At 40.0% G+C, this 16,110-nt stretch overlaps 1 protein-coding gene across 1 annotated transcript; it reads right to left on the bottom strand.

Moving 5' to 3' along the window:
• Positions 1–56: 56 nt before the first annotated feature.
• On the bottom strand, positions 57–10,076 carry LOC139452486 (PRADC1-like protein). Its single transcript, XM_071233977.1, has 5 exons — positions 9,994–10,076; positions 6,770–6,906; positions 4,675–4,778; positions 3,513–3,680; positions 57–1,258 (listed from the first exon to the last, which is right to left on the bottom strand). Exons 1-5 carry the CDS (start codon positions 10,064–10,066, stop codon positions 1,138–1,140), a joined length of 603 nt encoding a protein of 200 aa, XP_071090078.1. The 5' UTR covers positions 10,067–10,076; the 3' UTR covers positions 57–1,137.
• Positions 10,077–16,110: the final 6,034 nt, after the last annotated feature.

Here is a 16,110-nt window from a genome sequence, read left to right as displayed (position 1 = left end):
AAACCCAAGAGCAAGGGTATGGTGCAATCTCATTAAAATCAGATCTTAGTTCTCACTACTGCCAAACTAAAATCTGAGGATATCCCATTACATATCATGTCAGAACGACCTTTTGCGACCACTGACCGACCAATGAAATGACTTACAAGGGGTTGACATTAGCCAATCAAAAAGCAGCTTTCTCAAGCTTTACGGCACTAGTTTCAAACTGGTGACTTCCATTCCAGACTACACTTGCAAAATATTCTGACAAAGTTCTTGAATGGCAGTACTCACCACGAGCTATGCAACTTCTCCCCCATTCAAATGTTTATCCCACTGAAGCAAGATATCGATAATGATTTTTTTGGAATCAGTCGTCTGGGCCATAACTGTTGTTCCGAAGACCAATGTGTAAACCTTTCAGAGGTTGCATGATTAGAAAACACATTCCTAGTGTCATTTTCCTGATCTGGTAAGTGATGCTCTGACTGGTTGGATGAAAGGGCATTCTGATGTGACCCGTAATGGGACGTCCTCAGATCTTTATTTAGCGGTAGTGAGAACTGAGATCTGATTTTAATGAGATTGGGGTATGGTGCTGATAAGCCTAGAATCATAATCAGTTTGAACCAGAATTTGAATCCATGATCAGATAATCGAAGTAATTGCCACACTCAGACTTCCCCTCTGATATGAAATATACTTGGTGGTTACGGTATTACTTTAAGTTGCTCTCAGTTTCAAGATAAACAAAGAAAATCACACTCACACAATAGTAACAATAATCATAATGATCAAATTTGGTTTCTGAGACAGGGCATTATTATCATGGCAAGCGAATTCTAACTTTGGGTCCAGTTAATTGATGAACTATTTCTAACTCTGCTTACTGATTTGATGAGCTCTAACCCAACACTGAACCTATTTGGCTGACATTCCACATGCACCTTTTTCGTACATTCATCGGATGCTGGAAGCACTACTTAGCCAGAATGAACAAATTTCAAGTAAAAACTAAACATACATAAAAACAGATGCACTACAGGTGTCGAGGTTTATTGTAGCCCCACTTCCATGAGTGTGAAGGGGGCATGGCACTATGTGAAATGGGTGTGGCACTGTGTGAAGTAGGTGTGGCACTGTGTGACGAAACTGCTACCACAGAGTCCATGGTGGCTGGTTGACACGCCCCAAGGGTATACCAGTCACGTTGATTGGAATATTTATAAGAGCACTATCCATGTTTAACTGTTGCAGTGTGTGACGAATCATGGCACTGAAACAGAGGTTACAGATTATTACATAGTCTGTCATACAGGCCCTGAAACAGAGGTTACAGATTATTACATAGTCTGTCATACAGGCCCTGAAACAGAGGTTACAGATTATTACATAGTCTGTCATACAGGCCCTGAAACAGAGGTTACAGATTATTACATAGTCTGTCATACAGGCCCTGAAACAGAGGTTACAGATTATTACATAGTCTGTCATACAGGCCCTGAAACAAATATATCCAATACAGCCTATGCAAGTCTTAATTGGTGGCAAGTCTAGATTACTTCAGTTTCAGGAAAATGAAGAGTCTCTGGGCTCATATTCATTATATTGTATTGAGATAGTTTAACAGTTATTTTTCTGTAACATAGTTTCATTTCAGAGACTGGATTTTAGTCTAATTGTTAATACATAAACACTTGGCATGAAAATATTAAATATATTACAAATGTAATTAAGAATCTTAAAGGGAAAAAGATTATTTTGTATGATGGGTATGCCATGTTTACAAAATAGAAGCAATTTACTGAAGGATTGATTCATCATTGAGGATGCACAGTGCCCCCAGCCTGGTAACCTCAGTCAGTTTTTCCAAAGTTAAAGGTTTCCTGAGGGCTAGTAGAATTCCAGTCCTGATATGTTGTCACTATTCTGGCTTGTAAATGTTTCAAGTTGTATCATGATACTCATCATCACAATTTAAGAATCACGAATAACTTCCAGAGTTTATAAGATCATATAAGGAGGACATGCTGATAGTGAGAAAATGAACTGTTAGTGTTAAAAGCTAATTTCTGATTCCTTCTCATTGCCAGGGGCCCCTGATCACGGACCCTTGTGCCAAATTAGCTGGTGTACTTGGGTTTGCTGCGACAATAACTTTTAGCATTATGATCCCAAATCATCTTGATTTTCATTTACAATTGGATAAGTGCCTGTGACAGCTTCTATCAGGATAAGAGCCTGTGTGAGCTTCAAGCAGGATAAGAGCCTGTGTGAGCTTCAAGCAGGATAAGAGCCTGTGTATGTTTCTATCAGGACAAGAGCCTGTGTGAGTTTCTAGCCGGATAAGAGCCTGTGTGAGTTTCTAGTGGGACAAGAGCCTGTGCAGGCTTCTAGCAGGACAAGAGCCTCTGCCAGCTTCAAGTAGGACAACAGCCTGTGCAAGCTTCTAGCAGGATAAGAGCCTGCATGAGCTTCCAGCAGGATAAGAGCCTGTGTATGTTTCTAGCAGGATAAGAGCCTGTGTATGTTTCTAGCAGGATAAGAGCCTGTGCAAACTTCTAGCAGGACAATAGCCTGCATGAGCTTCCAGCAGGATAAGAGCCTGTGTATGTTTCTAGCAGGATAAGAGCCTGTGTATGTTTCTAGCAGGATAAGAGCCTGTGTATGTTTCTAGCAGGATAAGAGCCTTGCAAGCTTCTAGCAGGACAATAGCCTGCATGAGCTTCCAGCAGGATAAGAGCCTGTGTATGTTTCTAGCAGGATAAGAGCCTGTGTATGTTTCTAGCAGGATAAGAGCCTGTGCAAGCTTCTAGCAGGATAAGAGCCTGTGCATGCTTCTAGCAGGACAATAGCCTGCATGAGCTTCCAGCAGGATAAGAGCCTGTGCAAGCTTCTAGCAGGATATGAGACTGTGCAAGCTTCTAGCAGGACAATAGCCTGCATGAGCTTCCAGCAGGATAAGAGCCTGTGTATGTTTCTAGCAGGATAAGAGCCTGTGTATGTTTCTAGCAGGATAAGAGCCTGTGTATGTTTCTAGCAGGATAAGAGCCTTGCAAGCTTCTAGCAGGACAATAGCCTGCATGAGCTTCCAGCAGGATAAGAGCCTGTGTATGTTTCTAGCAGGATAAGAGCCTGTGTATGTTTCTAGCAGGATAAGAGCCTGTGCAAGCTTCTAGCAGGATAAGAGCCTGTGCAAGCTTCTAGCAGGACAATAGCCTGCATGAGCTTCCAGCAGGATAAGAGCCTGTGCAAGCTTCTAGCAGGATATGAGACTGTGCAAGCTTCTAGCAGGACAATAGCCTGCATGAGCTTCCAGCAGGATAAGAGCCTGTGCAAGCTTCTAGCAGGATAAGAGCCTGTGCAAGCTTCTAGCAGGACAATAGCCTGCATGAGCTTCCAGCAGGATAAGAGCCTCTGCAAGCTTCCAGCTGCATAAGAGCCTGTGTGAGCTTCTAGCAAGATAAGAGAATGTGAGAACTTCTAGCAGGACATGTGCTTGTGCGAGCTTCAAGCCTCTGCTAACTTACCCGTCTTTGCCCATGAGGAACATGGCTGGAATGTTCACTTTTCTGCTGGTGTTGTCATCAATCATGTCGACAAACTTATCATCATTCTCCTCATCACTGTCACTGATTATAGCACCAAATGCATTTGCCATTTCTGCGTTGTATGTTTTAGTTAAAAAGGAACATCCACTGTAAATAAGATATACAATAATTACAAAAATGTACATATAATTCTTACTGTGAAGACCAATGAAAGATCAGTTGATGGTAGTACAGGAAGCGATTTAAGGAACATGATATAACTTGCACCAGGTGCATGTTGACATGAAAACCTAGTTGCTCTAGATGTGTAGTGACAAGCCTTTCATGCACATCTCTCCATCAACCCCTGTGGTGATGCTGGATAGGATTAAGGGATCCAGGATTTGAACCCACACTGTCAGAGTGAGGCACCTAATCACCAGCACACAAAGTCAGTGACCCACTCTGCCACCGAAGCTTCCACAAAAGAAAATCCGACATCTGGTAGTCTAGATCATGTACTTTATGTACCCCTCTGACAAGTGTATATTGTCATGGCTCCCATGGCCAAAAGCTACGAACACACATTGTCATTTAGAAATTGGTCAAATGTAGCAAATGTTGTATTTGTGATAACACTTTCTTAGATTCTAGTACTATTTGGGGTTGAGTTCCATCCGGGATTCGAACCCACACTGCAAGAGTGAGGCAGCACACAAAGTCAGCGATTTAACCCACTCAACCACTGAGTATGATCATTATTTTCAAAATTAATTTTCTAACATCCTGTGTATCAAAATTCTACTTTCGGACACATGTGAAAAAATGTTGTTTTATGCCAGTAAATAATCCATGGGAGCAGACAAACCAATGGTTGACAGCATGAGAACAAATTCATTGTAACCACATTAGTTAGCTATGTCGACAAACATGAGGTATGTAATCCTATTCGGAATCACCACAGGGGTTGATGGAGAGGAGTACATGAAAGACTTGTCACTGCACATCAATTAAGTATAAACTACTGCCATCCCCTACTGCAAAGCTAATTGACAGGCAGGAATTCCTTGGTATCGTGATGAGTCTCAAAACCTTTTCAAATGCTTCAGTGAAGTGAATTTCACAAGCAATGAACAATATCTGATAACTTTATTTATCTTACCCTCTTAATATAAAAGCAATGGATCCCCTCATGCTACTGGTAAAAGTTCCACATCCATCAAGAGGATCAGCAAATCTAAGCTCCACTTTGTTAAGTGTGTGTTCCTGTAATAAAAAAATAAAGACATATACCATTGGTACACTTCCCCACTCCTCTTATAGCACTTCAGTTACCTAAAATATACTTAACCAAACTGAGACTTTAGCCACTGGTCCGAAGTCTGAATCTTGTAAAATTCTGTTGGGTCTACAACAGATGGAAATTAGCACATGCCCACAAGCCCGGACCAGTTTTCTTAACTTTAAAGGTATCCCAAGGGCTGGAAGAATTTCAAATATTTTGTGGGTAAAGCAACATGTTATCACCAGGGCTTATGTACGGATGAAAATATGCACGATACGGTGGGATTTGATACGGTCAGATAACCGTTATTGATGGCTTGAAACAAACTTTAGTTCACAGACAATGGATACATATATCTTAAATGCCATACTTTGACTAGCTAAAAATAATATTTGTTGCAGTTTGACTGTTATATGTCAACAAAGAGTTTTCACGAGCGCGGGACCCCCGGTACAATGATTAACTATATTGTTCCATGGGTAAACAATATCCGGCAATAGCGATCAGCTGTACAAAAGTTAGAGTTACGCTTATCGTTATTATTATTTCAAATATACAGAGTAAAAATGCAACTAAAATAACACGATATTGGTAGTTTCGGGTACTATTCTTCCGATCATTGCATCAAAAGTCATATTATTGGTAATTTTTGAAAGAATCACCAGTAGATTGTGTGTATAGCTGATTGCTGTTTCAGGCCTAGTTTACGAGAAAATATACATGGTAATCTTAATCTCTATATCTAAAACAATGCTGAGTAGAATTGCAAATACAATTTAAACAGTAACTCATCATGTCTAGTGATATTGCATCTCAGATTTCAAATCTGTATTGACCATGTTTGTTATCACCTGTTTGTTTACCTGACTTTGCTGAAGGGATACCATGTAATAATACTCGATTTAATCCCCTCCAAATATTGAATACCCTAGAGGGGGGTGCGCATTATACAATAGACATACATATTTTTATTGACTTGTTTACACAAGAGTAGCAATGCTGTCGTGCATTTCTAAAATGAAATACAAGACTAATATATTAAATTCCATTCTGTACTCAGTGTACTTGTTAGTTTTGCAAATACTCCTATATTGAAATAATAAGGTGAGTGAGTGAGTGAGTTGGGTTTAATGCCGCTTTTAACAGTATATCGCGGCCTGTCAGCTTTAAGTGGGAGGACAGCCCGAAGTGATGCAGGTCTCAGACGTTTACCACTTTGATGAAACCCACGAGCACGGGTATGGTGCTGACAAACCTAGAAATATAATCGGGGCGAGCCGGGATTCGAACCCACAATCATAGGTTTCTGGCATGCCCAAGGGATGCAACTCTGCACAATGAATCGACTGGGCTACCCGTGCCCCTGAAATGATAAGGAATACATACTCCTGATGCTGGAAAATTATCTGGAGCCCTGATCAATATTCAGGCTAGTTGACATTCTGGGTTAATTTCAATGCCTGGGTCCGGTAAGATCAGCCAATAATTCATTTAAATGGAAACAAATCTGCTTATAACATAGTTTTCTCATTATTTCATCATTCACTTGAATAATAATCCAACATAAGTAGACTCAGAAAGATCAGAAATATCTACTGGCCTGTACAATCTGTGACATTAGCCACTAGTCCAACCCAGGCTTTTATTAACTGCTGCAACAATTCTAATTCTTTGTCAATCAGTATAGTAGGAGTGTAGAGTATCCAACCCAGGCTTTAATTAACTGCTTCAACAATTCTAATTCTTTGTCAATCAATATAGTAGGACTGAAGAGTATCCAACCCGGACTTTCATTTAGTGCTTCAACAACATTCACTCTTTGTTAATCAATATAGTAGGACTGAAGAGTATCCAACCCAGACTTTCATTTAGTGCTTCAACAACATTGACTCTTTGCCAATCAATATAGTACGACTATACAGTATATACATCAGTTCAAATGTCACTCCAGAGTTTCTGTGCTTTTACTTACAAAAACTCCTCCAAAGTCTCTGGCTGGACGCAGTTTGTAGGTGTAGCTTAACTGCTCTGGGTCGATGATTTCGAAGAACATGGCATCGTTGAGTACAAGGTTGACATCTGGTGATGTTGCAAGCTGCAAGTCTAGTTCTGTCAACACACACAATGAAGAATACAGAGCTTCAATTAATTCAGGATTGTAAACTAAGCGCCCCCAGCAGCCAAATTACAAAAAACATTGTTATTTTGTCCAAAATATGGATTTTTTAAAATGTTCTTAATTTTCTAAATTATTCAATGCAATAATTTACAACAATTATTCAAAACTCTTCCTATTTTTTGTTGGCATATTTTTAATGGCATTTGCTGCAGTAGTTGGTTGGTTGTTGTTTAACACCGCACTCCGCAATATTACAGGTATATGACGGCAGTCTGTAAATAATCAAGTCTGGCCTAGACAATCCAGTGATTGATATCATGAGCATTGATCTATGCAATTAGGATGCGATGACATGCATCAATCAAACAGCGAGTCGCCTCTTGCGGCAAGCATGGGTTGCTGAAGACCAATTCTGCCCTGGATCTTCACGGGTATGGGATAAATCCCTGTAAAGTTTGCAGGTGGACGACAGTTTACAGATGCAAGCTAACTTGGTCATCTCCTCTTTCCTGTATCTATGACTTCAGCACATGGACATTTCTTGTTTAGATACCCCTTCACCAACTTAATCCTCGAACCCCTTGCATTGGCGCAGTTCATGTGGGAATAAAAATTACAGATCACCACCTGACACTGACCAGAATTTGTCAACAGTCCGAAGGACCAGTAGACCTATGGAAAGATCCACTGGTCCTCTTGCATATCTAGTTGTCCTGACAAAGTGTGTTTTGTCAGTTTCTGAACCAGATTTCCGTATGCAATCAGGGAAATTGAAAGCAGTGTCTTAGTAATAACAGCAGATTGCTGGAGTATCCCACACTTTGTTACCAGTCCCTGTGAAAGTTACAAGATTGGGAACAAAGGCAGGGCTCCAAGTTTATTCTTTTACTAACTTGTTGATAACTAAGTAAATATATTAAATCACTAACCAAACTGAAATTCATGTGGCCATGCAAATTTACACTACCTAATATTGGCATGTAACTTTATCTACCCCTGTGATGAATAAATGATTATGTTAATTTGAAACTTGTTTCTTATGTCTAAAGGCCATTTCTTCTTTACCAATACAATATGCAGTATTAAATTCAATCTTCAGTTCATCCACATCTTCTCATCAGATATCTACTGTATGAAATTGTAGTGTAATAGCTTATTTAGAAATGGACGTTTCTTTTCTGTTGCATAAACTGTAGTCTGTACACTTTCTATGTCTGTGAGAATCACTATGCCCTTTAATATTCTCTCGGTTTAAACTTCTGACTGCCATTAACAAAATCATTATTTCCAGCAATAGATAACAAAATATTGTATTTTGACGATTTGTGACATTGCAACTAGTCAAATACTAGCAACCATGACTCCTAAATACACATGAAGGAACATTCACAACTTTGATTTCTTTTCTTGGTTGATATATTTATTAGTTGCAGTCATGTTCACTTGAAAGTATGATGTATTTATTCGTTTTCCTTTGGAATTTCTTTTTAAATTGACAGGAGTCACCATATTGATGCGTCTGCTACACAATGGATTGTGGGAACCCTTTCATCCATTCTGTGTGAACTACATTGCGAGGTTGGATAAGATAAATAAACTAGAGTTACTTCTCTTAGAAGAATCACTAAAAATCGCTAAAAGCTTTGCCGAAAATTATACATAACTACGATTCTAACGGAACTAAACAATAATTACAGACATGGCTAATATAACTGAGTGTAGTTTAAATTAAGATTTCTCCACACCCGCTAGAGACAAGTGTTTTAAAATGTTTTGTTGCAATTCTCAAAATTTACTTGTAAATGCGACCATTTCACTCACTGCTTAGAGCAGTGTAGAGGTCTTTTACATCACTCGCACTTCAATACATGAACCAATCATGGTAGCAACAAAAAATACATTATCATTTGCAATGTAATAGATAATTCTCTACGATATATCAACATAAATAAGACAGGTGAGCATATTTTGCCATTAGGTATAAAGCTCAGCAGATGGCTGTACAGAGTTCCATCCCCTGGTGATAACAGGATCCACTGATTGTAGATGTGAATCCCACATTCATAATGGCAGGGCTAGAATTTAACACTATCCACTCGCCCCGGGCTATTACCAATTCCTATGGGCTGGTAGATATTTCCAAATTTGTTCTTACATTAAAAGGGCATTTCATCTTCACCTGGGCTAGTAAAGATTTGAATTTAGTTCTAACCCTGACCATGCTCTTGACACTCGCTTTGTCAGCATCATACCTCTTCTCGTCTTTTCACAAAACTGGCAACTATCTACTCTCTGCTTCACTTTGGGTTTCCATTCATAGTATTTAAGCTGACAACTTGTGACATATTTTAAAACCTAACTCACATATATAGCGATTGAGATGGCATTCTACACATATCGCCGGATCATAGGTTTTTGGACATCGTGCGTTTTTGGATGCCATGTTTATCACGATGACTCGAGCTTTAACTGGGAGTGTAGCATTACACAGACATTGTTAATACTTAGATGATGGCTTGTCTTTAAGAGAAAGTTGACTTTTAAAAGTGAATGAGATGTCTCTCAGTTGTTCACAACAAGTTTAGGGTTAATCAATCAATTAGGCCTACTGAATTAGATAGATAGCAATACCATATATGGAAACTTACCTAAATATGCTCCCAATTATTTTAACATGAAATTTTTAGAAGAAAAAAATATTTCCTGTAATAGGATTATCTCTTTCAAATAATTTTCCCAAAATAAACATGACCAATATTACTTTTTCAAAAGAACAAGGCAAAAACAAAAGAAACGAAGTTCATTCCAAAACTTGAGTCCATTTTCTAACTTTCCATGGAAACTGTCCAAAAAAGTTATGTCTGCCTGACTACTTTACAATATGCTCCCGTGTCATGTCAAGTTCTAAAACAGTCGACGTGACCGAACTAGAGAGGTCACAACAACAGTTCTCGTCTGCTCGCATTGGGCCTTTGCATCAAGGCTGTTATATCATGTCCCGCTCATGCAACGCAGCAGTAATCGGCCACACACGCGCATAAGAAAACATATGAAAGAGTAATATGTTTCTAACTTACCGCAGAGCGACAACAAAGCCCAGAAAATCAACAACAGCAGAAAGATGTGCCTCAACAAAAAAGCCCTCTCCATGCTGTCATATTTGCTGACGACAACTTCCGCCTGGAAGAGTTACGTCCCCTGTTTCCAGGGCACCTGTTCTTAGCGAAAATGTTCCCGCCAATCCTTTCCAGAAACTGCGTAGAGAAGATTTATAGGACCAATAATTTACATCATTACGTTAACCTTAACTTATCACAATGTGATAAACATTTAAAAAAAAAACCTCACACTTTTAAAAATGTAAGTTGTATCAGTGGGATAAGTAACTAACCACAAATATTAAGCAAGCTGTGTCTCGGTTATGATACATTTATACATTATTCTTAAAAAGTTCCCGATTCCTCTTATCATACAAACTTTTTATATCTGATACGAACACAATAAAGCCTTACTCTGAGAACATAACAATAAGTCATAAATATTAACTACAGGTGTAAGACTCCGCACTTCGCTTATGCAGAGTTGCGTCCCTTCGGCCTGTCAGACTCGTACTATGATGGCATGGAATACCAGATACGCCCGTGCTCGTGGATTTCACTACAGTGGTAAACGTCTGAGACCTGCATCACCCATCTTCCTTCCCGTGACACACCGTGATATATCTGAAATACTGCGTTAAAACCGACTCACTCACAGTTTATATTTGGAAGTCACGTTACGTTATCTGTACTGTTCTGTACAGTGAGTGAGTATGGTTTTACGCCGCTTATAACAATATTCGAGCAATATCACGGCGGCGGACACCTGAAATGGGCTTCATGCATTGTACCCATGTCGGGAATCGAACCCGGTCTTCGACGTGACGCGCGAAGCTTTAACCACTAGGCTACCCGTCAGCCCCCTGTACTGTACAAAGTAAACTGGGATCTTCATAATGGGTTCTTTCATGCAAAGATTATTGACTATAAATCTCTAATGTTTAGTTATAAAGGTAATAAATTGGTGACAAGTATGATTAAGTCTAGACATTTAATATATTAATATTTTACTTATGATAACCTATTTGTATAAGAATCACATTTTCAGTTGATACCTGATGTTCTTACATATATATGTATATATATCTACTTATGTATATATCTATGATTCCATAAATGAATTTTTTTCTTATCAGGGTGACCTTCAACGGGTGGCCTATATGAACAAAAGCTGTTCGCAGTCAGTCAAGATTCGGATTATCAATATTCGCGTAAACTGCGACTGAACGATGCTATGATTTATGGCTTTTACAACAACTATATACATAAATCTTAGTGTACTCGTGACATGTGTGGGCGATAAATTGTTCTCATCGTTGTATGGCCAACATATTGCTGATGCGTTGTTAATGCTTCAACGATTCACCCTTAATTTATTATTAGAAATTATTATTGAATCCTTCAGCTTCTTAATAACCATATACTTATTGTATTATTATCACTTTTGTGATAATTTATTTATTTATTTATTTATTTTACGAACCATGCAATATAATCATTCATAATAAATCTGAGCCCCTCTCGGCGGGATTCGAACCCTGGACGAAATCAAAATTTGTATGTTTATCGATTTGGAAGGGCACAGCTTGTCACACTTGCCACCAGAATTCACAGTAAAGTTTTACCTTCTCTTTGTCACTCAAACGGGGTTATAACGTTAGCATAGGTAACCGCAATTCGTCAAAGATATCTGTCTCCTGCTGGGTGAATCTCAATCGTCCTGTAATAATTACGAGGGACGTTCAATACGTTTTGCAACTTCAATATAAGAACAAGTCGCAAAATATCTTTTGCACTTTTATCTTTCAATATAATCTCCATTCACCTCAATACACTTATTCCATTTGTCCTTCAAGCTTTTAATACCACTTTATTATAGAAATCCACAGATTGGCCCTTTAACCACGTCTCTGTGGCAGCCTTTATGTCCTCGTCATCCTGGAAGCGTCTTCCACGTATGGCTGATGTGCCGGAACAGGAAATAGTCACTGGGGGCTAAGTCTGGGCTGTAGGGTGGTTGATTCAACTGTACAGCCCTGACTTAGCCCCCAGTGACTCGTTCCTGTTCCGGCAAATGAAATCTGCGACTTGGTCTCATATTGAAGTTGCAAAATGTATTGATCGCCTTCGTATATTGTGATAAACATAATTATACGCGTCTTCAGTGTGTGATAGAGAACGGACTGAAGGTTCTGGAGACACAAGGGAGTTGCCACACAAGGCAGTCCAGTACATCAGCATGTACTTGCAATATGTGATGAAAAGTCTAACCCAGTCTGTTGAATTTTGAATACAAACAAGACGTATTATAACATCTACCTTGGACCTTTGTTCAATACTGTGCGGAATGGACATTTAAGGAAATATTACAAAGTTTCTTCACCTTAAACATCAGCCGTGCAGGTGCTATAGGGACACATTAAAGGTTACGTTGTGTCAGCAGTAGGGACACATTAAAGGTTACGTTGCCTCGGCGGTAGGGGCACGTTAAAGGTTACGTTGCCTCAGCGGTGGGGACACATTAAAGGTTACGTTGCCTCAGCGGTGGGGACACATTAAAGGTTACGTTGCCTCAGCAGTAGGAGCACATTAAGGGTTACGTTGCCTCAGCAGTAGGGACACGTTAAAGGTTACGTTGCCTCAGCAGTAGGGACACATTAAAGGTTACGTTGCCTCAGCGGTGGGGACACGTTAAAGGTTACGTTGCCTCAGCGGTGGGGACACATTAAAGGTTACGTTGCCTCAGCGGTAGGGACACATTAAAGGTTACGTTGCCTCAGCGGTAGGGACACATTAAAGGTTACGTTGCCTCAGCGGTAGGGACACGTTAAAGGTTACGTTGCGTCAGCGGTAGGGACACATTAAAGGTTACGTTGCCTCGGCGGTAGGGACACATTAAAGGTTACGTTGCCTCATCAGTAGGGACACATTAAAGGTTACGTTGCCTCATCAGTAGGGACACATTAAAGGTTACGTTGCCTCATCAGTAGGGACACATTAAAGGTTACGTTGCCTCGGCGGTAGGGACACATTAAAGGTTACGTTGCCGCAGCAGTAGGGGCACATTAAAGGTCATATAAGTGGTTATATGGTGGTTTTGAGATGTGTTTCACAACGATTCTATCTGAGTCTAGGTTCTTCGGTCCAGAAAGACTAGAAGTAGTATCATATACTACATATATCTTGGCTTAACAATTTCATGTCGAAATTTATTTACAAAACCTTCTATCGCAACAATATCGAGAAAATTTATACAAAGTTTTGGTCTTGGCGTCGGCTACCGTCACCAAATAAGGCAATTGTAGCAGAATGCTGCTACACCCGATACATGTAAACTATCAATGCAGACTTATCTCATACTGGATACGTTTGCTCAGACAACCAGATACACAATTCTCTAGACCATGATATTACATGCTTAGGGATCAGTCACGTATTCAGTTTTTTTCCTTGATAGGACCATTCCCGATTAAAATTTGTCAAAAGTCTGATCAAGATCCTGTGATTCATGGCGGGAAATTCACAAACAATCAGATATTGTTCAGGAAGCGTCCCGATTCAGCCGTTTCCAGCCGAATTCGTTGCGATTCTCCCGTTCTTAATCCGAATCTGATCCGATTTGTATCTTCCGCATTGTAAAAAACCCACAGAATCTGTCTCGACAGCGTCCCGATTCTCCCGAATGCGACCCGACAGAGATCAGACAGTGACCAGACAGTGAACCGACAAAGACGGTTCGCATTCGGCAGGATCTGGACGCAATCTGGTCTCAATCGACAAGAAACGGCAATGAACAATTCATGTCCGTTCATCACGACAGCGTCCCGATCCACAGGGTACCGTCCAGACAACACAGGACATTGTTACGATTTTGATCCGATACAGCAGAATCTGTTACGACATAGTCACGATTGTAATCCGACTAGACAAAATCGGCTGAGTTTCCCGAATGTTACGAGACGCACCATACTGTTGGGAGTGCTTGGCCGACCTCATTGGACCTGTTACGAACGTATGTGACTGCGTTCAGACAATAGTAGAACATTCCAGATCACTGAGGATAGTAATCCGACTCTTTCACGTTTCGTGTCGTAGCACAGCCATAATCGGCACTATGTGAACCTGGCCTTAAGCGCCTTGATGACTTTGGGGATAGAAACTGAGCCTTAGGGTGATCAATACCACTGACACTACATAGCAATTGTACATGTCTTACAAATACCATTCACAACGTGTATATTCTAATTGGGGTGATCAATACCACTGACACTACATAGCAGTTGTACATGTCTTACAAATACCATTCACAACGTGTATATACTAATTGGGGTGATCAATACCACTGACACTACATAGCAGTTGTACACACGTCTTACAAATACCATTCACAACGTGTATGTTCTAATTGGGGTGATCAATACCACTGACACTACATAGCAATTGTACATGTCTTACAAATACCATTCACAACGTGTATATTCTAATTGGGGTGATCAATACCACTGACACTACATAGCAGTTGTACACACGTCTTACAAATACCATTCACAACGTGTATGTTCTAATTGGGGTGATCAATACCACTGACACTACATAGCAATTGTACATGTCTTACAAATACCATTCACAACGTGTATATTCTAATTGGGGTGATCAATACCACTGACACTACATAGCAGTTGTACACACGTCTTACAAATACCATTCACAACGTGTATATTCTAATTGGGGTGATCAATACCACTGACACTATATAGCAGTTGTACACGTCTTACAAATACCATTCACAACGTGTATATTCTAATTGGAGTGATCAATACCACTGACACTACATAGCAATTGTACACACGTCTTACAAATACCATTCACAACGTGTATATTCTAATTGGAGTGATCAATACCACTGACACTACATAGCAGTTGTACATGTCTTACAAATACCATTCACAACGTGTATATTCTAATTGGAGTGATCAATACCACTGACACTACATAGCAGTTGTACACACGTCTTACAAATGGTGCACGTCTCAAGCATGATGTGTATGTGTCTGTGTGTATGTGTCTGTGTGTGTCTCCCTGTGTCTGTGTGAGTATGTGTGTTTGTGTGTATGTGTGAGACTCTCCGTGTCTCTCTGTGTGTGTGTCTGTCTGTGTGTTTGTGTCTGCGTGCGTGTCTGTTTTTTCTCTCTCTGTGTGTATGTGTCTGTGTGTGTGTCTCTTGGTGTCTGTGTGTGTATCTCTCTCTCTCTCTCTCTCTCTCTCTCTCTCTCTCTCTCTCTCTGTCTGTGTGTGTTTGTGTGTGTATGTTCCGTCAATAATTTAGAGTTTAACTTAAATCAGGGGGTTAGAATCACCGAATCACTGTGAAATCGTTGTTGCTGATGAGAGAAGAAATCAGACTTGAAACGTAATCTTTGATTGGTCGACAGACTAACTAAAGGAAGCGGTGTGAGTGGCTATTTTTAAAACATACAGAATGTTCATGGTAACTAATGGAAACCCAGCAAACTATTCTTAAACCTATCTATACTGAACAAAAGAAGTTAGTGATCTTAAATATTCCTTGGAATATTTTTATGAAAGACTACTTGCTCCCTGTAAAATTAACGCTAGATGTTTGCGTGTCACACGACGACTTAAACTAAGTGTTGGTTGGTTGTTGGTTGGTTGGTTTGTTGTTTAACGCCGCACTCAGCAATATTACAACTATATGACGGCGGTCTGTAAATAATCGAGTCTGGACTAGACAATCCAGTGATTGGTCTTATAACAATCATACAAGTTAGCATAGCGTCTGCAATAATCACTTTGTAGGGGCTGTCGGGTGGCCATTTGGTTAAAGCGTTCGCTCGTCACGCCGAAGAGCCGGGTTCGATTCCCTACATCGGTACAATGCGTGAAGCCCATTTCTGGTGTCCCAAGTCGTGATATTGCTGGAATATTGCTAAAAGCAGCGTAAAACCACACTTACTCACTCTCAAAAGCTATCATATATGAAATCTTCATGTCAACTTGACTAGTTCGGCTTGGTGGTCAGGTATAGGCCTCACGCTTCAGGCTAATACTTAATGATCTATTGAGACTGCGTAACAC

This window comes from Haliotis cracherodii, unplaced genomic scaffold, assembly GCF_022045235.1.
Source record: "Haliotis cracherodii isolate W230 unplaced genomic scaffold, xgHalCrac1.p SCAF_9, whole genome shotgun sequence".
Taxonomy (NCBI): Eukaryota; Metazoa; Mollusca; class Gastropoda; order Lepetellida; family Haliotidae; genus Haliotis; species Haliotis cracherodii.
The sequence above is the reverse complement of the archived record's forward strand: the minus strand, read 5'-3'. Positions and strand labels throughout refer to the sequence as shown.